The sequence below is a fragment of the Triturus cristatus genome, chromosome 2_1 (genome assembly GCF_964204655.1).
Source record: "Triturus cristatus chromosome 2_1, aTriCri1.1, whole genome shotgun sequence".
Lineage (NCBI taxonomy): Eukaryota > Metazoa > Chordata > Amphibia > Caudata > Salamandridae > Triturus > Triturus cristatus.
The window spans coordinates 737,931,429-737,956,182 of record NC_140581.1 but is presented as its reverse complement, the minus strand read 5'-3'; the positions used below and the strand labels follow the sequence as shown (position 1 = coordinate 737,956,182).

General features: G+C 45.4%; 1 protein-coding gene across 1 annotated transcript in view; it reads right to left on the bottom strand.

Moving 5' to 3' along the window:
• The window catches only part of SNX2 (sorting nexin 2), a 556,635-nt gene that overhangs the window by 78,489 nt on the left and 453,392 nt on the right, over window positions 1-24,754 (bottom strand). Inside the window, exons 9-11 of the mRNA XM_085632673.1 lie at window positions 16,329-16,442; window positions 16,026-16,119; window positions 12,260-12,465 (exon numbers count right to left, since the gene is read on the bottom strand). Coding sequence (XP_085488799.1) covers window positions 12,260-12,465; window positions 16,026-16,119; window positions 16,329-16,442 — 414 coding nt within the window. The remainder of the gene's footprint in view (window positions 1-12,259; window positions 12,466-16,025; window positions 16,120-16,328; window positions 16,443-24,754) is intronic.

Below are 24,754 nucleotides of genomic sequence, written 5' to 3'. Positions count from 1 at the left end.
ACCTGAAACATATAGTCTCATCTAAGCGTGTCAAATGCCTGCCTCTAGTCTAGCGTGATACATCCTGCATTACGGCTTTCTGGGGGGGTTGATGCCATGACGGGATATAACCTCCTAATGTTGAGTGAGGTGCTACGCGCTGGTACAAAACCGCATTGGTCTGGGTGAATTAACGTATGCAGATATGGGAGTATTCAGTCGTGAGCAGGGACAAGGGCCTGAAGCCTGAGAGGTCCGTAGCCGAGCAGCCTGGTTTGGGAAGGGATACCAACAATGCCTGCCTAGTGGTGGGAGGCAGTGTTCCTGTGTCCATCGCAAAGTTATACAGGCGCTCTTGCTTCGGTACAAGGGAGTCTGAGAATGTAGCAAAGGATTTGGCCAGAAGACCAAGGCAGGGGGCCTTGTTCCGAGGAAGGTCTCGGATGGTCTCCTTAATTTCCGCCCTAGTGATGGGACCAGAGAGGTCGTCTTGTGCCGCTTTGTTTAATTGAGGGAACGGTACATCAGCTAGGAGAGCATCAAGGGTATCTTCCGCCAGTGGTGGGGGCGACTGGTAGAGCGCCTGATAATACTTGCAGAAGGCCTCATTTATTCCATGCTGCGATTGCTTGCAAGAGATATTGTACACAGTAAGGGGCTTGCAGCCCACCCACTGCTCACCATTGGTCGCATCATTATCCCTCTCATGTCCTTGCTTCACACTGGTCAGTTTGTGCTTGCTTAACTTCCTGTTTGCGTACTTGTGTCTTGACTGGAGCACGGACCAAGTACTGATTAATTTAGTATCCTTCTACTTATCCTGGTTGGATTGAAGTACTTTTTTTGCTTCGCCTTCATTGTTGCTTCCTTCCACCACCAAAGGTGCTTCCCGTCTCCCCCACCGCTCCCAGGTCGCTGCTTGCCCGCCCTGATCTCGCCCATATCTCTGCTTGTCCCTGTATTTTTCCCACCTCGTTGCTGCTTGTTTTTATATTTTAATGTGTTAGCTGGACTTTTTAATGTAATATATCACTGTCAACATGAAGTAGGTAATTTAGGAGGTGCTGAATTCTAGTTTCGATTCACTGTGCATAATAATAAAAAAAAATTAATTGTTGTTTTTTCCCTCCCTCATCGGTGCTTGCCCGTCCCTCCCAAGTTTTCGTGGAACAAGTGCATGAAGCATTGCAGCCATTCACGGAGTACTAGGATACGGCACTACACAAGCCCTTCCTTTCTTGAAATCTTCTCCAGGCAAAAACACAAAAATCCAGACATAGACATGCGAGGTGCTCAGAAAAGTCTGCTGGCAATGTGCTGCATGAAAAATAAATTACTGAGTTGCTTTAAACTATGAAGGTACGGTGTAGTAACCCTTCTTTCCTGTTGGACAGGGCTCTCCATGATGCACATTTGTTTTTCTTTTCCACTCATGCCAGATGTTGCAAGGTGGAATATTAGGTGGTATGGCTGGGAGGCCTTACAATACAATATGTTCACAATACACAGAGATGATCCTTGGATTAAACAACAATAATACTTAGCTCAGTCCTGGTAGTGTGGCAAAGAGCAGTCAGGCATTACTGGAGGAACACGTGTTAAGCAATTTACAGTACCATTATGGTGCATAAATAATTGAGACAACTCGAAAGAAATCCAACACCAATTTATATAAATAGCTCATTTTTATATGAATATAGACACCAAAACAAACTTTGTGTCATAAATACAACCGGAGTATTAGATTTCTGAAGTGTTCAAAAATAAATGCAATAAATCTTTCAAACTGGTCCCATAGAAATGAATGAGGGAAAACATAGGTGACACTGTTACTTGCAGGGTGAGTTCAATGTATGAGTTCAGTGGTATCTTGTGGATAAGGTCATACGGGTCCCTAGACCAAGTTCCAACAGTCATTATTTGTTACCTTGACCAGGGAGTCTGGATGCAGAGGTGATTTGGTTGTCCTTGGCCACGGACTCTACCTGGGCGGCTGCCTTGGTGTGAGCTCTCTGTGGCGGTGGATGGTGATTGCCTACTTTGCACTATTGACTAGCGCTATTTTAAAAACTGGATTTTATTGTTTTATCGTTTTTAATTCTTTGGTGTATCTTATGTGAAGTGTATTGAAGTGTATTTATTCTGCCTTTACTGCTGCACCTTCTCTCCTGAGGCGCAAAGCCGGGAGATCTTTCCTATACTCTCGCTGTGTTTTGGGGGCTTAGGGGACTCTCTTCTTACCTGGGGCAGCGGAGCGAAGTCGCTTTCACCGGTGTCGGCTCCTCGCTGCTCCGCGCTCTCCTCCTTCCTGCTGTGCTCTCTGGGCGCCCCTCTCGCTGGTCAGTGGACAGCGGGATAGTCGCACGGGGACGGCGGCCATCTTGAGTGAGGCTGGCTCGCTGGTCGGCGGACTAGGCTTGCTGCCTCACGGGCGGGAACTATAAAACTAGCTTCCCTGCCCTGCCCCGATCAGACCTTTGCCACGGACTCTACCTGGGCGGCTGCCTTGGTGTGAGCTCTCTGTGGCGGTGGATGGTGATTGCCTACTTTGCACTATTGACTAGCGCTATTTTAAAAACTGGATTTTATTGTTTTATCGTTTTTAATTCTTTGGCGTATCTTATGTGAAGTGTATTGAAGTGTATTTATTCTGCCTTTACTGCTGCACCTTCTCTCCTGAGGCGCAAAGCCGGGAGATCTTTCCTATACTCTCGCTGTGTTTTGGGGGCTTAGGGGACTCTCTTCTTACCTGGGGCAGCGGAGCGAAGTCGCTTTCACCGGTGTCGGCTCCTCGCTGCTCCGCGCTCTCCTCCTTCCTGCTGTGCTCTCTGGGCGCCCCTCTCGCTGGTCAGTGGACAGCGGGATAGTCGCACGGGGACGGCGGCCATCTTGAGTGAGGCTGGCTCGCTGTTCGGCGGACTAGGCTTGCTGCCTCACGGGCGGGAACTATAAAACTAGCTTCCCTGCCCTGCCCCGATCAGACCTTTGCCACGGACTCTACCTGGGCGGCTGCCTTGGTGTGAGCTCTCTGTGGCGGTGGATGGTGATTGCCTACTTTGCACTATTGACTAGCGCTATTTTAAAAACTGGATTTTATTGTTTTATCGTTTTTAATTCTTTGGTGTATCTTATGTGAAGTGTATTGAAGTGTATTTATTCTGCCTTTACTGCTGCACCTTCTCTCCTGAGGCGCAAAGCCGGGAGATCTTTCCTATACTCTCGCTGTGTTTTGGGGGCTTAGGGGACTCTCTTCTTACCTGGGGCAGCGGAGCGAAGTCGCTTTCACCGGTGTCGGCTCCTCGCTGCTCCGCGCTCTCCTCCTTCCTGCTGTGCTCTCTGGGCGCCCCTCTCGCTGGTCAGTGGACAGCGGGATAGTCGCACGGGGACGGCGGCCATCTTGAGTGAGGCTGGCTCGCTGGTCGGCGGACTAGGCTTGCTGCCTCACGGGCGGGAACTATAAAACTAGCTTCCCTGCCCTGCCCCGATCAGACCTTTGCCACGGACTCTACCTGGGCGGCTGCCTTGGTGTGAGCTCTCTGTGGCGGTGGATGGTGATTGCCTACTTTGCACTATTGACTAGCGCTATTTTAAAAACTGGATTTTATTGTTTTATCGTTTTTAATTCTTTGGTGTATCTTATGTGAAGTGTATTGAAGTGTATTTATTCTGCCTTTACTGCTGCACCTTCTCTCCTGAGGCGCAAAGCCGGGAGATCTTTCCTATACTCTCGCTGTGTTTTGGGGGCTTAGGGGACTCTCTTCTTACCTGGGGCAGCGGAGCGAAGTCGCTTTCACCGGTGTCGGCTCCTCGCTGCTCCGCGCTCTCCTCCTTCCTGCTGTGCTCTCTGGGCGCCCCTCTCGCTGGTCAGTGGACAGCGGGATAGTCGCACGGGGACGGCGGCCATCTTGAGTGAGGCTGGCTCGCTGGTCGGCGGACTAGGCTTGCTGCCTCACGGGCGGGAACTATAAAACTAGAAGGTGATGACTCCGCGCAGCGGACGCGCATTGCGGAGGCGCCTTTCCCGCGCCAAAGGAGCGCCTAAGGAAAGCCCGTCTGCGCCCGTCAGCGTCCCGGATGCGGACGGGTGCGGAATAGTGGAGTACACTGGCCCTCAGCTGCGTGCTTTAAGAACTGACCTGCACAGCAACTGTGGGGTATGTGACCTTGGTACAGGGGAGAATCTGAGCTGTCCAGGGTGCGGGTGGTCCTTGAGATGGGACTGGGTGAAGCCCATGGCTCCCAAGCTTAGTCGGCAGTTAACCTTTACGACGACTCATAACTCGGACGACCGGTCTTTCAATTGTGCTCTTTTAAACACTCGTTCGGCTTGCAAGCATGCTCAAGATCTGTTCAGTTTCCTGACCGATTTCAAGCCAGCCTGTCTATTTCTTACTGAAACATGGCTTGATGATACGTCGGGCCCAGATATTGCTAATGCCTTGCCCCCCAACTATTACATACTTAGAAAAGACAGGATGAACAGAAAGGGTGGGGGTGTAGCATTGCTGATAGATAGACAGTACGAATGCTCCATTATCCCCACGAATGAAATCCACGGGGTTGAAGCATTGGGTTTTTGCCTTTCCTTTTCGCCGGCTCAATCCTGTGCCGGTCTGCTGATTTATCGACCGCCAGGCCCCTTGGGATCTTTTAGCGAAGAGCTTGTTACTATAATATCTACTCTGAGCATTCAATTTAAACATTTTATCCTATTGGGCGATTTTAACATACATTTTGATACTCTGGCTGCCACTGACACTATCCAGATACTTGATATCACTGCTCCCTTGGGCCTTCTACCCTACGTGATATCGCCGACCCACGATAAAGGCCACACATTGGACCAGATCTTCTCCACCTCTCCCATCTCTGTTGCACCCCCTCTTCCCGTCTTATGGTCGGACCATTCGTTACTAACTTTTAAGATTCAGTCCCTGTTCGCGGGGACGGGTAGGCCTGTCGGATGTCAGTCCCGCCTGTCACGCCCCTTTCATCTAGTCACACCTGAGATGATTGAGCACTATAGGCTATCTCACCCCTGTTCTCTCACCGGGGACTTAGAACTGGACCTCCTTCGCTTTCAAACATGGCTAGCACAGTGTTTGGAGGACTTAGCCCCGCCTAAGCGTTCCCTTAAGAAATCCTCACGTGCCTCTGGCCCCTGGTTCACACACGCTCTCAATACCAGTAGAAGGCTTTGTAAGAAGGCCGAGAGAGCTTGGCGTGCCAACTATTTAGATTCACTAAAGGAGGCCTATAGGTCCTGTATTAAGGCTTATCATAAAGAAATTTATGTAGCCAAAAAAATGTACTTCACCCATAGGATTGAAGAAGCTGCGAACACTAGCAAGGAAATTTTTGCTATTGTTAAAGAATTTACCTCTCCTGCCGCCAGCTCCCTCAAATGTTCCTTTTCTGAGACGTGGGTTTCTCAATTAGCCAGCTTCTTCTCCAATAAAATCAGGAGTATTCAGGCTACTTTTTCCTCTCTCGACCTGGGAGGACTGTCCTGGCCCAATACCCCGTCTGAGGTGCCTAAGCAGGGGCAACCCAGCCTGATGAGTTTCCCTCCTCTCCAACCTCTTGACTCTCTGGAATTACTCTTAAAAATAAGATCGGGCTCTCCGTTGGACCCTTGCCCTGCCAAGCTGTTGGCTAAAGTGGCCCATGTGCTAAACCCGATGGTGAACCCCATTATAAACCGCTCCTTAGAAACAGGCACAGTTCCTTCCATCTGGAAGCAAGCGATGGTCGTACCACTGCTGAAGAAGCCGTCCTTAGACCCCACTACTCATGCCAACTATCGACCTATCTCCTTGCTCCCAGCCTTGGCAAAAGTTGCGGAAAAGCACGTGCAGTCTGTCCTCTCGCTCTTCGTTGAGTCCCATGGTATTCTGCACCACACTCAATCCGGTTTCCGTGCCAACATGAGCACGGAGACGGCCCTGTTGGAGGTGACTGAGGCCATTAAGGAAGTCCTGGACTCTGGGGGGAAGGCAATGCTGATTTTGCTTGATCTCTCGGCGGCATTTGACACCGTCCCCCATGGCCGCCTTCTAGCGCGCCTTGAGGAGATCGGTATTGGTGGTACGGTACTCAACTGGTTTTCGTCTTTTCTGTCCAACCGCCAACAAACAGTCTGGGCACCCCCACACTCCGCGGTAGTGCCACCCATGGAGGTGGGTGTGCCTCAGGGATCAATCCTGAGTCCTACTCTTTTTAATATCTATATTTCCCCTCTGGCGGCACTTGCGGAGTCTTTCGGTGCCCAGATTGTCTCTTATGCTGATGATACTCAGCTCCTTTTCTCATGCGAGAAAGATATGGACTTCGATGGTGCTCTCATCAAAGGCTGTCTGGAGGCAGTCTTTAATTGGCTTCAAATGAATCAACTCAAATGCAACTCGGAAAAATCCGAGGTTCTCTTTTTTGGCTGTCCCCCTGATACGTGTTGGAAATCCTGGTGGCCGCTGGACATGTCCCCCCCCTCTAATGCAACACCGGTGGCAAAAAATCTTGGGGTTAAGCTGGACACCTCCCTCTCTCTGAAACCACAAATTATGAGTCTGGTTGGCCAGTGTTTCGGGGTCTTGAAAGCACTTAGAAAATTCCTTCCCCTCCTCCCCATTGCCCACAGGAAGACGACAGTGCAGGCCCTAATAGGATCCAGGCTTGATTATGCCAATGTCCTTTATCTGGGCCTCCCGAAGTCTCTCCTCTCGCGCCTGCAGATTGTGCAAAATTCGGCCGCTCGTGCGATTTTTGGTCTTGGTCATCGCGCCCATGCGTCTGGCCTGTTGCAAACCCTTCATTGGCTGCCGATCCAGAGGCGCATTGAGTTTAAAACGCTCACCCTTGCTTTTAAAACCCTTCATGGCATGGGCCCTAGTTATCTCAGAAAGAGGTTCATCCTCTATAAACCAGCCAGAGCTTTGCGCTCAGCGTCTCTATCTCTCTCCACGGTCCCAGCAATTAGGCGCGCCCGCATTGGTGGACGCTCCTTCAAGTACCTTGCGCCCCGGGCTTGGAATGCCCTCCCACTCTCTTTACGGATGAGTGAGAGCTTGCTGTCCTTCAGAAAAGAGCTCAAGACTTGGCTCTTTAGCCAATAAGCCCCCCCCCCCCCTGTTTAGAGCTCTGTGGCTTCGGGTCTGATAGCGCCGGGACACTCTGCTTGAGTAGCTGAGCGCTTAACAAAACCCCGTTTAACATAACATAACATAACTTGGTACTGAACAGGATCCACAGGAGCTGTCAAACTTGCAGCACTTGACAAAAGTGGAGCATGTTAGAGGCAAGGCCATCCTGATTATGTTGGACCTAACCGCTGCCTTTGACACAGTTCCCTATCTAAAACTACTTGAACGCCTTCAGGCAATAGGGATCAGAAGCACTGCCCTGAAATGGCTTACCTCTTTTCTTCTGGCTGCCCCCATTTTCATCGCAAGGCTGAACTTTGACAGTGGGTGTACGCCAGGCATCAGCCCTGAGCCCCACTTTGCTCAATATCTACCTTACGCCTCTAGCAACATTGGTAGTGTCAATGGGCACAAAAGAAATCTCATACGCGGACAATACTCTGCTTCTCTTCTCCTGTGGCAAGGAAGAAGAGCTAGACTGGGAGCTCATCTCACAAGGTCTCGCTATGGTGTTTCCGTAGTTAGCTCGGCACCAACTAAAATGCAACCGGGACAAGACAGATCGTGATCTTTAGAGCCGCCCCTCCCAATTTTTGGAGATCTTGCTGGCCTAAGGATGCGCCGCAGGCAGGCCATCCTCAAAGTTCTGGAAGGAAGCTAGGTATCAAATTTGACTGTACCTTTCCTTCCAACCTCCGATACAAGCGTTGATTTGTTCCTGTTTCAGCACTCTTCGCATGCTGAAAAGATTCCTACCTCTCCTGTCTGAGTCAGCCAGGAAAAAAGTAATCCAGGCTCTGATTACCATGACACTGAATTATGGGAACGACCTTTACCTCAGACTCCCCGAGTACCTCCTTAGTAGGCTTCAGGTGGTGCAGAACTTGGCAGTCAGACTATTACTTAATCTCCCCCCTAGGTCCCATATGTCCGCCCATCTGAAGGCCCGTCACTGGCTTCCCGTGAAAAGGAGGGTGCAATTTAAGGCCATAGTACTAGTGCATAAGGCCTTGCATGATTCAGAAGCAGGTTACCTCAGAGAGAGGATTCATAAATACATTCCAGCTCGCACTTTGTGTTCTTCCTCTGCTTACCTGGCAACAGTCTCCCGGATCCATCAACGCAGAATGGGTGGCAGATCTTTTAATTATCTAGGACCCCTCAATTGGAATAAACTTCAGAGAGACCTTCGCCTAACCAGCGATCACCCTTCTTTCAAAAAGAAACTGAAAACCTGGCTTTTCACTTATCCTGACTATGTTTTAAGTCGGTGCCTAAACCTTGAGCGCCGGGACACTGAGTAGCTGTGCACTGTACAAATTGTTATAACATAACATTCCAAAACCACACTTGGAGATGGAGTTCCACTCTACCCACAGACAGTAGAAGCCTTTGTGGTCCTAGGACTTGGGTTCAACAGCTAGATTTCTTCTACCTTGCTCGTCGGCTCTGGGTGCAGAGGTAGCTGTCCGCTATCAATCACTGGGGCAGGTTGCTCCAAAAAAGATGGTTTACCAGACACTCAACAACTCCAACTTCAGGATGCAGGAATAAAGCAGCGACGGTAGCTGCAAGTTGCTCTTGGGCTGGAGATGTCAATCAAGGGCAAATGTAGTCCACGGCTACTTCGGCAGCTGTGCTTCGACAGGAATGGGGTAGCAGCTTGAAACTTGGTGAAAGCTTAGCTACCACTCCCGGCTTGCAGGACACCACTTATATTCAGGCTCACTTTCGACAGGCTCAGAGGGTCGCAATTCTTTTCACGCAGCAAGTTGATTATCTTGCAGCTTGCACAGGACTGTTCCCACCAATCCCAGGGAGTCTGCTTTGGTTTCTGCTGTCCACTGGAGTCCCTCTTCCTGGGAACAACAAGCTTCTGCCATGGACACATGCCAAACACACGGTTTCAGTACATGGTCTCTTACGTTTCTTCTCTCTGTGCTGTGGCAGAGTCCAAAATCCTGTTGTCGTGACGGCATCTTTTTTGTGTCTCTTCTCAGATTTAAAGTCAGAACGGAGGTCCTGGTGTTAGGTGAGTCCCTTAAATCCTTGTTTAGGGAGCATTAGGGCGTAAGGTACAGTGGCCTCCAATTTAAGGTCTTCCAACATGGCAGAACCCTTCCTTGGCTGTACAGACCTCCTAACCCATCCTAAAGATGCGACTAGTCTTTTGGAGGTGTATGCCTCCTGAAAAACTAATTTACCTGCCTGTCGGGCTGGACAGGGGGGAAGGGCTTTGTACTCGAGTAGGGGACAAGAAATTACACATTAAGGGCAGTGAAAGCCTTTGAGGCTTACCGCCTTGACTGTAAATACTAGCCATCCTGGGAGGGACAAGGTGAGACCTCCTTCCTGCCCAGGCTTTAGTATCTGTACTGAGGAAGTGACAGCATATCCCACCAGGAGGGCAGACTCTTGTCTTAGCGACAAACCTTGGGGAAGCCCGCCAAGGCACAGGGTCACTGTATCCTAGAGGGGTACCCACTCAGGGTGGCACCCCTGTGCATGTCAGCTCACCCTCGACATGAGAATAATATTGGGGGTAAAAAAGCATGGTGTTTGACACTAAACACAACACAATTTGTTTGTTCCATAATGAAGTCGGCTATCTCGAGTTTTCCCAGTAGCCAGCCTATGTTACTCTATGGACCCCTGAGCACTTACAGTAAAACTTTGCTTACAGGGTTACTGTAGGGATATATATGTATAAACATATATATCCACACCTTTAATGTAAAGCACTCTACCTCCTGTGCTTAGGAGGACAACCTTAAGAGTGACTTACTTACATTAAGGCAGTGGTGTGGCTCTGCAGCTCATGGTGTGTGCAGAGTCACACTCGAGTAGACAGGCTGCTCATGCAGGGCTGCAATGGCAGACCTGCAGACACACTTTTACTTGGGTCACACAGGGTGGCACAACCAGTACTTCAGCCCTGGTGACCCCTTTATCATCCTTTCCCTGAGTACCACTGGTACCATATACTAGGGACTTATAAAGGGGCAAAGTACCTTGCCAATTGGGTGTACCAATTCATACCACATCTAGGGGAAAGAGCACTGGCGCCTGGTTAGCAGGCACTAGCGCACTACCATTGTCAAAAACCAGCATCTAGCAGCCTAAAATGGGGCAAAATGTGTGTGTGTGTGTGAGGGAGGGGGGGGGGGGGGGAGACTCATCGGCAAAGGAGCCCAGTTTCCAACACCAGAGCTTTGATGTGAACATACAATGAGGGTCCAAAAATCGGATTCTTCATGAGATAGATAAAAAATAAAAAAACAAATATGAGTACTATGGGCATTAGGGGATAGTTTAAGGGAAGGCGTGACAACATTCCCAAAGTAGATACTTAACTTTGCTCTAGTATCTTGTTTAAAATGAGTGATGCTTAGACCCTGGAATAGTCGGTATACACAAACCAATATTTATTTGGTTCACCGAGTGCAGCTTTTGAGACTATTTGTTTGAAAATGCACACACATTTGCTTTTTTTTTTTTTACTTTTTATTCAACAGTCAGCATCTAAGTACAGCATCACAATAGGCAATATTCGTTAATACATCTTCATCTCCGTATTGCACATTCTGTAACCTTTAGATGTTTGTAATATATGAAACAGTTCAACATTTGCTTATTTTTGAGAACTAATTGCGATTCTAAAGAAAGTGCTTATTCTAGGTTTACATTTACAAATAATCAAGGGTTGTCTACAATAGTAACATTTATCGGGCTATTTTCTACATACTACGTAGTTTACTTTCTTTGAATAGTTAAACTATTCTTAGTAAATATCATAGTTACATGTTAATACCGCATCAAGGAACAAGACAAGTGTTCTTGTCAGCTCTAGCTTTACCATTTTGCTCTCCACCAGTTCACCACATCACCCAACAGACAAAGCCAATAGCTCGCCTACGGGCAAGACCGATTGGCTTTGCCAATTATTGTTATTGCCTCTTGTCACTGCAGCTATGAACAAACTACAGCCTCACTCAGGTCCTCCTCCCAACTCTTGTTCTTCTTAGGCACACCCTTTAGGATAGATAGAATGAGCATCAAATGTCGTCTGTTGGGTGTGCATGGTTTGGCGATTATGGATTATCCTCTTTGGAGTTCACTCTAGTCAGTTGACGAAGGCCCTATGTAGTGGGGTGGTTTGTAGAATATGGTTAAATGTGGAACTATTAAGAATGTGCAAATAATTGGGAATTTGTTCATAGACTTCTACATTTCATAAGCGGATCCTTCCTAGGCATCAAAAGGGAAGTCGAAATAGAGTAACTTTCTTCTGCCCTGGGCTAAACATACAACCTCACTTCTACTGCAGGTATTATTCACTGTATTTATTGAGGTTGTAAAGTAGGATCATATCCAATCTGAAAGGGATGCAGGCATCACAGATCTTTGAAATGACCACAACAGGGTGGCAAAAGAGGCTGCATATACTGCAGGGTTAGCAACAACCAATTAATGGGTAGGAGTCAGGTAAGGGTTTTTGGAATAAATTAACCAAAGCAGACAGATGCAAGAAACCAGTAAGACTGCAGATCCAACATTGGCAAGGCCAACTAATTAAGTATAAACGTAACACCAACATTTAGATCAAGCAAGCAAAACGCAGACACTGATAATAGATGCCATCTGTAATTTGTTTTCTTGAGGAGTGGGTCGGGATTGAATGAGCGATTAACTAAGTAAGTGTGAAGAATGACAACCAGTCAGTGAGCTGAGGCTAAGACCTATGAAGTTGGCACAGTTGGTGGAGGTGAGAGGCAAGATAACTTACAAGACTAAGAGGAAATGTGTGTTGCCAACCAATGTCTTGAGACCCTCACGGGTCAGTTGCCGCACTTTACAAGTGATTGATTGAAACAGAGTACATTTTTTCCTAGAAATTATATAATTTCTCAAATTGTTGATGGCACTACGCCATATTATATAATTGGAATTTTAAGTGCTGGCCACTGGTAAACTACACATTAGTCTTCAGCAATATTTAGCACCCAGTTGATGAGCGAAAACGTATTTGCGGAGTAGGTGGTTTGAGATATTCTCACGCATTTACTTAACAATGTAAACAATAAAAAAAGTTAGGCTTTATATCAACAGAACCAAACATTCCACAATAAGAAACTGCTTACTTTGACAGATGCAATAAGACGGATGTAGTCACTAAGTAGTTCGGTAAAAACAAAAAAATCGGCAAATGCCTGTTCCTGGTGTAGCTGGTCTATTTTTTCTTCAACTTCTGCAAGTTGAGACAATGCTCGAGACAAGGCAGTGTGATCTTCCGAGTTTCCCAACATAGCAGCGCTCTTAGCAAAAGCAGCCGTGTTAACTGAAAGCTCTAAAAAGAGAAAGGATTTTTCCCAAATTAAAAATCACATTTAGTGCAAGCCATACATAGTAAAAAATTTCTTAATGATTGTAGCACACATTAAAAGAAATCTGATGGGAAAATTGGCGGGTGTTATTTACGTCACAAAACGTGACAGCGGATGAACTTTGGCAATACCCTAAACTTGTTTTTTTTCCTTTCACTAGTATACACAGATAATTCATCCTTTAGTGCTGATGATGAACCGCTGCTACACCCACAATGATATTTATGCCACACGGGATACACTGATTAAGCCTGGGCAGTTGATTTGATTCATACATTTTTAAAGCACTTAGAGCCCAGAGGCGGGCTCGTTATCTGTATTTTGTGTAGCTTATAACTGCCACAACAAGCCTAGCAGCAACACAACATTACAGCTCTCATAGTAAGAGAATTGCCTACAGAAAAGTTTTTAGATTGAGGACGCACAGGATGGCTTTATTTTACATTTACTGGCCGCACTTTACTCAAACGTATTGGGAAACACCCCAAAATTCAGCTGCTTTTACTGAGGTTAAGCCTCCAAAACGAGTTTTAATGCGTGCACCCACTAATGATGTCTCTGATTAGGACAGAATGTCTTACCTGTAATTGTAGTTTTTCATTAAGTATTTTAACTACACATCAGCAGGGCCCAAAATACTTTCGCTAGTAAAGCATACTTTGAAACTAAAATATATGTGTATAGCTGGGTCAGATTATGTTCTACCAGCATCAGCAGCTCAATTTTGCCACCATTTAGGCAAGGGAAACTTTCATTGTCCTGGAATACGCTTACACTAGTTTTCCAGCTGGAAATACATTTGTGCACCATCAGCAAAAATGCCGAGGATCATCTAGAGTATGCTGAAGGAGAAATGACGGAGGCCAAACATCAGCATTGAAAAGCAGGCAGAAAAGGAGGATAGTACTCTACATATCATGGAGCATGAAGAGGATTCTATGGACCCAATGTAGCAAACTAGTCGACTTTGTCTTGAGAAACTAGGGAGGTAATAAAGGAGATACAGTAGCCGCCTGTATCTGTAAAGGTTTTGGCTGGGAAGGTGTGATGCATTTTGTAATTGGTCAGTATGAGATGGAGTTAAACAGCAGAGGCACTTCTTAGGAGGTTGGCTGGGCAAAGTTTCAAGCACACAGACACCATTTGGAAATTATTTATTTTGAAGTCTCAGTAATTGCCCAAGTTTAGTTCTCAAGTCCAAAAACCCTCCACGAGGAGAGGCTCAAGAAAGTATGGCAGATGACAGCTCATGAAAAAACTTGAAGCAATCTGAGCAAAGCATGGAGAAGGATAATGTTATATAAAATAAAAGATCAAAGCTCTCTAGGGCATCTCTACAAATGACGTGCAGTAGAAATTCCCTTCATTGCCAAACGTCTGTGCAATTTTTAGCAAAGGGAATGTGCTACCAACTAAGCATTATTGTTTGCCTGAAGGCATCCTAATATAGTTCTCTGCTACACAATATTAAGGGGAGTCTCAGCCTAAACGCAGGAAATGATTCAAGCATGTGAATGTATGAAAGATTGGATTCTGGGGTAAATACCTTCTCTCAAGAAATGCCCACTGAGAAGTCAGCGATTACTAGAGCTCTGCAAGAAGCTATACAACATTTTAGCTCAGAAAATAGCCATAATCACGACAAATGTCACTAATATCTAAATTAGCCTGTTTTCCCACTCCTGCAATCTGGTTCTGCACCTGCATTCATTCTTTAGAATCATTTAGTTCAAATTTGGTAGACCAATAACAGTCAAGTTAAATCTTACTCTCCGAAACTAGCGTCAACGCGTGAATCCACAAATAATTTCTTTGATAAGGACACAGAATATATTACTTGTCAGTAATCAGTACCACAGTAAACAGATAAAAACTCTGTTCCTGGTGTTGGATCATCTTCACTCTCTCCACTCAAATCAAAGACTTTGTGGAGCTACTCTAGCGTCTGGATCAACTTCAAGTGGGTTTATGTTCCTTCTGGAAAGCATTTTGTCTTGTTAGCATTCTCCTTGCTATTAACAACTGATTCAACTGGGCCACTTAGTCCACCATCTTTTTTATCATGTACATTCAGTTAAGGACTGTTTTTACCAATTCGCACAGCATTCATTTTCACACAAATGCCTACAAAAGTCAGGTACTTCTTCAATTGGACGGCAACCTGTGGGAGATAATAATCCCTTACAGGCATTCATGATAAATGTGAAAACTTGAAAGAGAAGACCAAGGCTAGCGGCAAACATTGATAATGTTGATATCAGGATGGTGTGGGGCAGTAAGGATTTTCACCTTTAGGATGAAAGAATTTGCACTGTCCCAGAATCGGTCAAACACAGCCAAGCTCGAAAATTGATGCCAGATTCTCTGGGTCCCCAGATCACATTTGTCAAGAACTCTACTGAGTGCCTGTATAAACCTTACAAAAAAGGCACAGCATGCTAGCATGCTTAAGTAAGATTATATTCCTGCAGAGGCAAGGCTACATAAGCAGGAGCGTAGAAGTGGCAAACTCACCGCCCAAATTTGGCCTAGCATACACAGAAAAAAGTTGCCAACAAGCCATTTCCCAAGTGTACATATGGAAAAAGAAAACTGAGCAATGTAGAGGTTGTTGAAGGGCGTAAGCTCTTGTCTGCAAGAGGAACGTTAAAACTATTTTCAGTATGTAATTCTGACACAAGCTCATTTGCTGGCCAGACAACAGCACAGTTCCATGTGGGTGGAGCAAACCTAGATGTATGTGTGGGCAATGGACACATATAAAGTCATTGCCTTTCAATGTGATAGATAAGTCCTCATTGAGGAAGTATATTCCAGGAGTGGCGTAACTAGAAACCCAGCTGAGGCAGAGTTAATGCAAGCCATCTACACATTAATAATCCGAAATCAAAAGAAAATAAATAAAGCAGGACGAACTGCATAAAGAATTGTTTTAGGACATAAAAAGAATGCACTTTCATAAATCTAGGTTATATATTGCTTCATACTCTAGGTCTCTCATTCCTTAGTGCTGTAATTAATGTGATTTACTTTTACTCCAAAGGGTTTTAGATTTACTAACCATGTAAGGATGGAAAGCTGAGCTGGCCTTTTCGGATTAAAACTAGTGATCTGCAGACCACAGAACATGCCAGAGACAAGCGCTCTAGCTAGTCATTTAATAGTTTTCTTACCGAGTCAACAGAAGTGCTTCACACATGGTTTGGTAGTTTTGAAATGCCCTCGAACTTTCAACATGAAGCAAAAAAAGGTGGTCAAATAATTTGTAAATGTACCAATCGGCGTTCATATTTTGATTGCACCTTACTGAGGTGTGTTGATTTGCAGTAATTACATAATACTCCCTAATTTAGTAATAAATAATAACTGGATGGTGTTCGTATACCAATCACATCTTTGTACTTTCGGCACAGCTGAAAAAATGTCATTCATGACTGCTGAATCAAATGATAAAATCTATGTACAAAGTTGGAACGTTTCTATGTCACTGAATTAAGGAAGACCCAATTGTTAGAATACCAACCTTTTCTGTGACAGACTAAGGTTTCCACACTCATATGAAGCTTTCGAAGCTGCTGATCAAGATTCTCAAATTGCTGTTGCTTTTCCTCAAACCACTAGTAAGAAAAAAAAAAAAATGTTAAAAAATGACAAAAATTACAAACAGGTAAACGAACATCAATACAGTTTTCGAGGTCCCCAGGCAAATGGCAAGTAGTGTCATGAACTACCAAAGCATATCCCATTTTGTACACTGCAGCCTTAAAACACAATTGTTTAGTCTCATTAATTCATCTCATTATTCAAGTCGAAAATCCGCCATTACCGCATCCGATTCATTCATCCTGATTGTCATTTTGTTGACAGCGTCGGCAGCCTTGTTCACCATCCTCAATATTCCTGCACCGCTTAGCGCCTGGGTGCTAACCGCTCTTGGCAGCTACAATTGAATGACAAATAAGGGCAAACAAACTGGTTAAAAGGCTGGCGGTATAACTGGCCACAGAGGGACAAAAAAGGTGGTTGTGTTTTTCGATTCACATACATTTCAATGCAGTAATACCCAATTTCTCAAAATTTACCACTTCTAAATTCTCAGAGGAAAACAAAAAATAGACTTTCCATTCGCTTTCTTGGGCATCTACATTTAGATGGAACAAACTCCACATGTCTGAAGTCATTACAAAAAAACATGCACCTGCAGATAGGCTAGCAGCAGCTCTAGTATCAGAAAAGGAAACGGAAATACTAATTGGACAATGTACCACCCAAGCACATTTAAATACACACACATCATACAGGTATATGAGTATCAACAGAACAAACAAAAAACCATAGCATGCGGGAGGATGGGAAGATCTGAAGTTTAACCCGCAAAGCAGGAGATGAAAGAATTTGACCACAAGACTCATATCCATCTAATGGCATGTTTTGCATTAAATCTTTTTGTGCCCGTTTTTTTAAAACGACTCAGACTTTAGTTTTTTTCTTTTAAAGAACAAATTTTGCAGTAAAAAAAGAAAAATCCAACAATGCAGTTGTTAGACAGCATGGCACAATGTCCCCAATAAATTCCATAAAGGAATCACTGGAGCTTTCTAGAGGCTCAACCAATAAGTAGGACAAATGATTGACAATTCCTTTCACCGCCCATCAATGTTGGTCTCGAGTTCGATGCACAGGGAATGCCATCAAGTATTTATGAACCTGTTTTCCCTTACATCCTGCCGTGTTTATTTCATACAGGGCTCAACAAGCCAAAGAGTAGTGGCGCAGCTACCCCGTATCCGGAGAACAGCAGATTTGATTCAATCAACCAGGGCGCATCACTCATAGATACTGTGTCCTGCAGGAGATATACCCTCAGTAGGCTCCATATATACTTGGGCTGTGAAAGCTGAGGTTACATCAATGCATATGTGTTTACTGCATCCTTCGACATTACCATATCCTTCAGCTAGTCTTTCTCTGAGGGAACTGTCTCTCTATACCAATGCATTGTGACTCTACGCTTTGCCAGCAGCACCATAGCAAGGAAGCATTTTAACATATCCTAGAAGTGCTGTAAGAAAGTGTAATAAATAATAAAATAAACAAATGTAAGATCCTATCATTTTAGCTATCGCACGAGCAACAGCTCCCCAGTACGCATATATGAAGGGGCAAGACCATGCAAAATGGAGGAAATATGCAATATGCAGGAAATCTACAGTGAGAGCATCTGTGGACTGAGCATGATCTATTTTATGCTGCCGTTCCAGCGTGATATATATTCTATATAAACATTTAAAGTGCAGAAGTTTGTGCTTACAGTTTATAGAGATTGTCTTTGTTTGCACTACTTCCATTTCGTGTCTGTTAGGCTTTCTCAATGTGTAACTCCTAGCCCCACTTTTCTCAGTAGCTGTCCAACTACCACAGAGTTCAACGTCATATTGTATTGTATTTATATAGCGCTTACTACCCCTGACGAGGCGTTGAAGCGTTTTTTTGGCGGGTAGCACGCTACTCTGGAACCCACAAAGGAAGAGTGGTGAATTAGTATAGTTAAATATGAAATTAATTTGAGCGGTGGATATATTAGTCTGTTATTTGGATTGAGAAGGATAGACGAGGGAAAAGGTTTGCATTAATATAGCGCTTGCTACCCCTGATGAGGTGTTTAAGGGCTTTTTGGCCAATATCACCCTACTCCAGAACCAAAAAACTGATTAGTGGTGAATTAGTCTGGGGAAATATGAAATTAATTCAAGTGGTGGACAAGTTAGTCAGTTATTTGGACTGAAAAGGAATAGTGGAGGGATAGAAGAGGTAAGGATCTAGACAGTTGTTTATTTTTTTGGGGGAGTTAATAGCAGTAGGAGGGAGTTAGGCATGAGTAAAGGGGAGGTAGAGGGGGGAGGTAGAGGGGGAAGAGTCAGGGGGAAGAGTCAGAGGGAAGGGTTCAGAAAGGCTTTTTTGGGAAATCTGACTAGTAAAAGAGGTATGAGATGATGCAAGGAGGGACAGAGGGAAGAGTCTAGAAAGGGTTACTGTGGGGATCATAGTAGTGGTGTGGGGCTTGAGATGAACGAAAGAGTGGAGGTAGAGGATATATTGATAGAGGAATAGGGTAGTGCATTGGAAAGAGTAGTAGAATGAAATTTGTAATGAGTCGTTGAGGTAGAGGATATACTGAGAGCGGTATAGGGTAGTGCATTGGATATGCTGAATTAGAAGCAAAGTAATTAATATAAAGATACACAAGTACATAAAAGGTATATATATGCAAAAGGAAGGTGATATATGTAGATTCAAGTTGCATTTAATTAACTCAGACTCTCAAGTGTTGTACTTTAATTTGTTTTTATTTTTTGTAATTTAATAGAAGCAATTGTAGATAAACAGATGTTAAAAAGGTTTACGTATTTAAGCAGTCACTTATATACATTTTAAACATAGAATAATGTAAACTAATATGTACATTTTTTAAGCAGAACTAACAAATATCTATCTTTAAAAACAGAATTATTCTACACGTTTATACAAAGCAATACACATATGTAGGTACACATCTATAGTAAAAATAAATGCCTAGGTGTATGCTGTATATTTATGTTTGAGTATGGTGGTTAAGTGAGGAAGAGCCAATTCTCAAGTAGTCTTCTGAAGATAAGATGGTTATCTGTGGATCTTATGTTCGGGGTAGAGTTCCATAGTTTTGCTGCTTAAACAGAGAAGGCGGTGCCACCCATGTTTTTTTTCTTGTACGGTGGGATTTTGAGTTGAGGTGCTACTCTAAAGCGGAGGTTCCTTTGTTGAAAGTATTCAGTGATTTTATTCTTGATGAAGAGTGGTCCTGTTCCATGTATCGCTTTGTGGGTGATACAAAGGAGCTTGAACGTGGATCTTCTAGCAACCGGTTACCAATGTAGGGCTTTCAAGGCAGAGGACATGTGGGCTTGCGGCTTTATATGTAAGAGTAGTCTGGCAGCAGTTCTGAATTCGTTGTAGTCTTTTCGTAGTTGTTAAAGATGATCCTTAGTAAAGGCTATTGGCGTAATCAAGTTTGGACAGAACAAGAGAGATAGTTGCCTGGGCCCTGTGTGCCCATCTTGCGGCATCAGAGGAAACCAGCTGAGTCAAGGGTTCAAAGCTGGGGGTTCATCTAGAAATCCTGGAATAGTCGATGACAGGTGAATATATCCAAAGGGAAGACATTTCAGTCTTCCCAATATTTCTCCAAGGTGTGAAATGACCCTTCGTGGAAGAGATGACCAAAGGCAGTAATAGGTATACGTAGAGGTGTGCAGGTCCTATAGTGAGGAAGGTCGGGTGAGCCTGAGGGATCAAGTCAGGGGATCTGATCCTTCAGGAGCAAGGGCCCTCACACACCCCAAGGGGTGTCATGCTTCATCATTGGGCAGCCCATCATTGGGCAGCCCCTCATTGGGCCGGTGCTGCAATGCCCAACGGGTCCCGCAGGGGGGCTCTTTGCCCGAGTCCTTTTAAGCTGCCATAGTGAAGTATAAGGTGTGATGTGAGGGTGTTGTGAGTGAGTAGAGTGGTGGGTTAAAAGTAACTAGGTGTTCATAAGGTCAATATTTAATGTGTGGAACCCTCGATTGTATTAAAAACAGATATAGGCTAGAGTGGATATAATGGTCCATATTAGCTCTAAGTATAAGTGCTGGTCAACATGTTTCTTGCAGGAAATGTCACACAAGATCGAGGCAATTTGTCACGACCGTGAGCTGTGAACAACTAAACTACTCAAAGGGAGGACGGTCGGAGGTACATGCGTTATCTAGTGCCGTGCCATTCCCAGTGCATGAGGGTAATATACCTTGGTGCAATCGATATGTCAATCGACTGCTAATGGAGGAAGGCTAAGGCTCCATGAGCAATAGCGGAGTCACGCTATAAGAGCTTTGTTACACGGTTCAACATTGCTGCGGACAGCGTGCGACCTATCCCTGACTCGGCTAATGTTGGTCTGCCAAAGGCAGTAATAACCAGCTTGGCTGATTCTGTCATAAGCAGAAGGAAAGGGTTATTGTCTATGGGGAGTATTGACGAATATATAGATGGCATTTAACAACTCCAACCTAAATGACTGCTGTACAAGCCTCAAGATATACAGGAACCTTTATTAGTATGTCAAACTGGTAGGTGTCTATATAGGAACTTGTAGATGCAAGTGGTTTCTACTAACTGCAAACTGAGTCTTGGAGAGATGAAAAGTAGGTTTTTAGAATAGACTGAAAAGTAATTTAAGATAGCAACAGCTTGTAAGTTTTGGATTAACAATGAATCATATTAATTAGCAATAAGGATTTAGTTTCACTCAGTCCTTCCTTACAATATTCAAATATATTTTCAGGCGTTCCCAACAATAGGTCCGCAAGCGAAACTATAAGCACAGCTAGTTAAATGCACGGTTCTCCATGTGAAGCATGACGTTGTAAGTTCATAGGGAACAATGTCTGCATATTGTTCAATTTTATGAAAGCATGTGAGGAAAAAGTTACTTACCTTTGGTAACAATCTTTCTGGTGGGTATTCCATCTACCTGCCGATTCTTCACCTTTTGAACATTCCAAGAGTCAGACTAAATCTGGAAAATGTAAATAGCTTTCTATGATAACCGGGGGAGATGACTCCACTTAAGCATCCCTGTGACATCACTGGAGTCATGAAGCGCCCCCATCTGAACACTGATATAATTTATACAGCTTTGAGGCAGACAGATGAGAATTGCTTCATAACGGAGGGGAGTGAGGTGTAGAGCGAGGGATTGAGGGAAAGAGCGAGGGATTGAGGGAGAGAGTGAGGGAGGGAGTGGGAGAGAGAGAAGGAGAGAGTGGGAGAGAGAGAGTGGGCGTGAGGGTGAGAGGGTGAGGGAGAGAGAGAGATTTCATAGAAAAAAACATAGGTTTCAGGCACGTTATAGTTAGAAATTAGCATTTAAAAAAACCTTTGAAATTCACTGAAAAAAACGTGGACAATGACATCACTGATGACTAAACTATGTGAATGTCTGTATTAGTCTGTCTGTTGTTGTGTAAGCTGCTGCATCGGTTGGTCAGTAGCTACATGAGTGTCTATATGGGTTATTGATTGGGTGTGTGATTGGGTGTGTGTGATTGGGTGTGTGTGTGTGTGATTGGGTGAGTGTGTGTGATTGGGTGTGTGTGTGTGATTGGGTGTGTGTGTGTGTGATTGGGTGTGTGTGTGTGTGTGTGATTGGGTGTGTGTGTGTGTGTGTGATTGGGTGTGTGTGTGTGTGATTGGGTGTGTGTGTGTGTGATTGGGTGTGTGTGTGTGTGTGTGTGATTGGGTGTGTGTGTGTGTGTGATTGGGTGTGTGTGTGATTGGGTGTGTGTGTGTGTGATTGGGTGTGTGAGTGTGTGAGTGTGTGTGTGTGTGTGTGTGTGTGTGAGACTCTGCATAGATGTGCAAGTGGTTGATTCCCTGGGTGTATGGGTTTAGGAGTGCATGTGGAAACAGTTGTATGGGTGGGTGAGTGTGTGTATGGATGTGTTGGTGAGTTAATGGATGTCTCAGTGGTATATGTCCAAGTAACTACATATGTAAAAGGCAGTGTACGTGAGAGTTGGAGTATATAAATGAGTATACGTGAGAGTCAGTGAATGTTAGAGTGGCTGTATGGATGAGTGTGTACCTGTATCAGAGATTATATAAGATTAAGTATGCGTTAGTATATGTAGGAATAAGTGAGGTGGTCTGTGTATAACTATAGGTGTGTAAATGGGAGTGTGATTGATTCTTTGCATGACGGACTAGGTGTGTGAGTAACTCCATGGATGAGTGGCGGTGTGTGTGTCTGTATAGGTTTATGAGTGCATACGACAGTGTTGTATTGATGAGTGACTGCATGTATGAGTAATTGTATGGGTGAATGAGTGGATGTGTGTGTAGACCTAGGTATCAGTGAGTGCGTATGTAGTAACTGGTATTGGTTTGTCGATGGTTTCGAAACTGGTAGTCTGTATTTTACAGTGGGTGTATCAAAGGGTATATTAGAGTGTGAGGAGGTGCATCAGATTATCACGTGGATGATGTCATCAGTGATGTCATTTGACATGTCAGTGATGTCACTGACCATGTCATGAATGACGTAATATGTGACGTCATCAGCATTGCATTGCAGGGGCGCAAGTTATAGTTAGCTAAAATAACTATAAAGGCTTAATTTCTCTGGTTTTGTACGAGTGAAATGTCCAACTAACTATAACGTCCCTGAAACACGCCACAGGACATGTTTGCACATATGTCACATGAGGCCCCGTCCCCTCCCTTCACCACTGGGCACCCAGGACACTGCAGGAGCCGGTCCTCGGGGGCGGCGGTCCCCAGGGCCATCAAGGGCTCCAGGAGGGGGGCCGCGTGGCCCCCCTCTCTACCATTACAAAGCCTCCGGGGAGGTGGTGGTCCCCGGGGCTCCGTAACGGACCCCCGCATTTACTTATTTAGTGTCCCGGGGAGGTGCTGGTCCCCGGGGCAGCATGGGGGGGATTGGGACCCCACCCCATGCATTTTGGTCACAGCCCGGAAGGGTGGTGGTCCCTGGGGCTGCGGCCGTGGACACCCGCTAATAAATTGGCAGTGCCCCCGGAACCTGGCCCAACCTGGGGCTTTTTATAAACGAAGCGCTAAGCCCGCACTTTATTATTATTATTTTTTTATAATTTTGGTGGGATTCGCGACCCCATCACGATTTCCGCTGAAATTGTAAAAAAAAACAAAAAAACCTGCTTTGTTTTGCCTGTAGGGGTTCATGTGGGACCCCCTGAGCAGGCCTAGGGGGGTCAGGGTGTTGCTACCCTGCCCCCTTTTCTTGTTTTTAAATGTTTTTCTACTGTTTTCTTGTGACTCGGTTCTACCGAGTCACAAGATGGCTGCCAACCCTTCCTGGTTTGGAGTGTTGGCAACCAATCACAGTGAAGCTCGTGGTCGGGAGGGTTTGCGAATCTACCGCAGCCATAGATATCGAAACTCTTTCTTTTGTAAATTTATCAGCAACTACTGAGCGGATTTACACCATTTAACAAAAAGCACTCTTTCTGAACCAAGGGCTATCTTTTTGCCAAATTTGGTGCAATTCCGTTCAGCAGTTCGGGCTGTAGCTTTGTCTAAAGTTTTCTATGGAAAACAACATGGGTAAAACACGATTAGGGACCTCTCTTTTTTCTCGGTCCGCCCTTGGCGAATCACCCTGAAACTTTCAAGACTGGAGCTGACCGAAGCTGATCACTAGTTTTGAAAATTTCACAAAGATTCATCAACCAGCGCCAAAGTTATCGGGAAAACTAAAAACACTTTTCAATCAATCAAACATTTGTAGAGCGCGCTACTCACCCGTGAGGGTCTCAAGGCACTGAGGGGGCGTGGGGGGGGGGGGGAGCAGCTACTGATTAAACAGCCAGGTCTTGACAGCTACTGATTAAACAGCCAGGTCTTGAGGAGTCTCCTGAAGGTCAGCAGGTCCTGGGTCTGTCGTAGGTGAGATGGGGAGGGTGTTCCATGTCTTGGCGGCGAGGTGGGAGAATGATCTGCCGCCGGCGGTTGTTCTGCGGTTACGTGGAATGGTGGCGAGGTAGGCGGAGCAGAGCTGGCGGTTCGGGGTGTAGAAGGCGAGTAAGTTGTTGAGGTATGCTGGTCCGGTGTTGTGGCGTGCCTTGTGAGCGTGGGTGAAGAGCTTGAAGGTGATCCTCTTGTTGACAGGGAGTCAGTGCAGGTCCCTCAGGTGAGCGGTGCTGTGGCTGTGGATGTCGAGGATGAGGCGTTCTGTATGTGTTGGAGTCTCTTCTGGAGTTTGGCCGCGGTTCCCACGTAGAGGTCGTTGATGTAGTCTAGCCTGCTGGTGACGAAGGACTGGGTGACCGTTCTTCTGGTTCCGGTGGGGATCCATCTGTAGATCTTGCAAAGCATACGGATGGTGTTAAAGCAGGAGGAAGAGACGGCGCTGACTTGTTGGGTCATTGACAGAGAAGAGTCCAGGATGAACCCCAGGTTGCGTGCGTGGTCAGTGGGTGTCGGCTCAGTTCCCAGCTAGGCCGGCCACCAGGAGTTGTCCCAGGCGGAGGGGGTGGAGCCCAGGATGAGGACCTCCATCTTGTCAGAGTTGAGTTTCAGGCGACTGCTCTTCATCCATTCGGCGACGGCCTTCATCCCTTCGTGGAAGTTGGTTTTGGCAGTGGTTTTGGTGAGGGAGAGGATCCTATGGAAACTAGGTCCTAACTATATCTA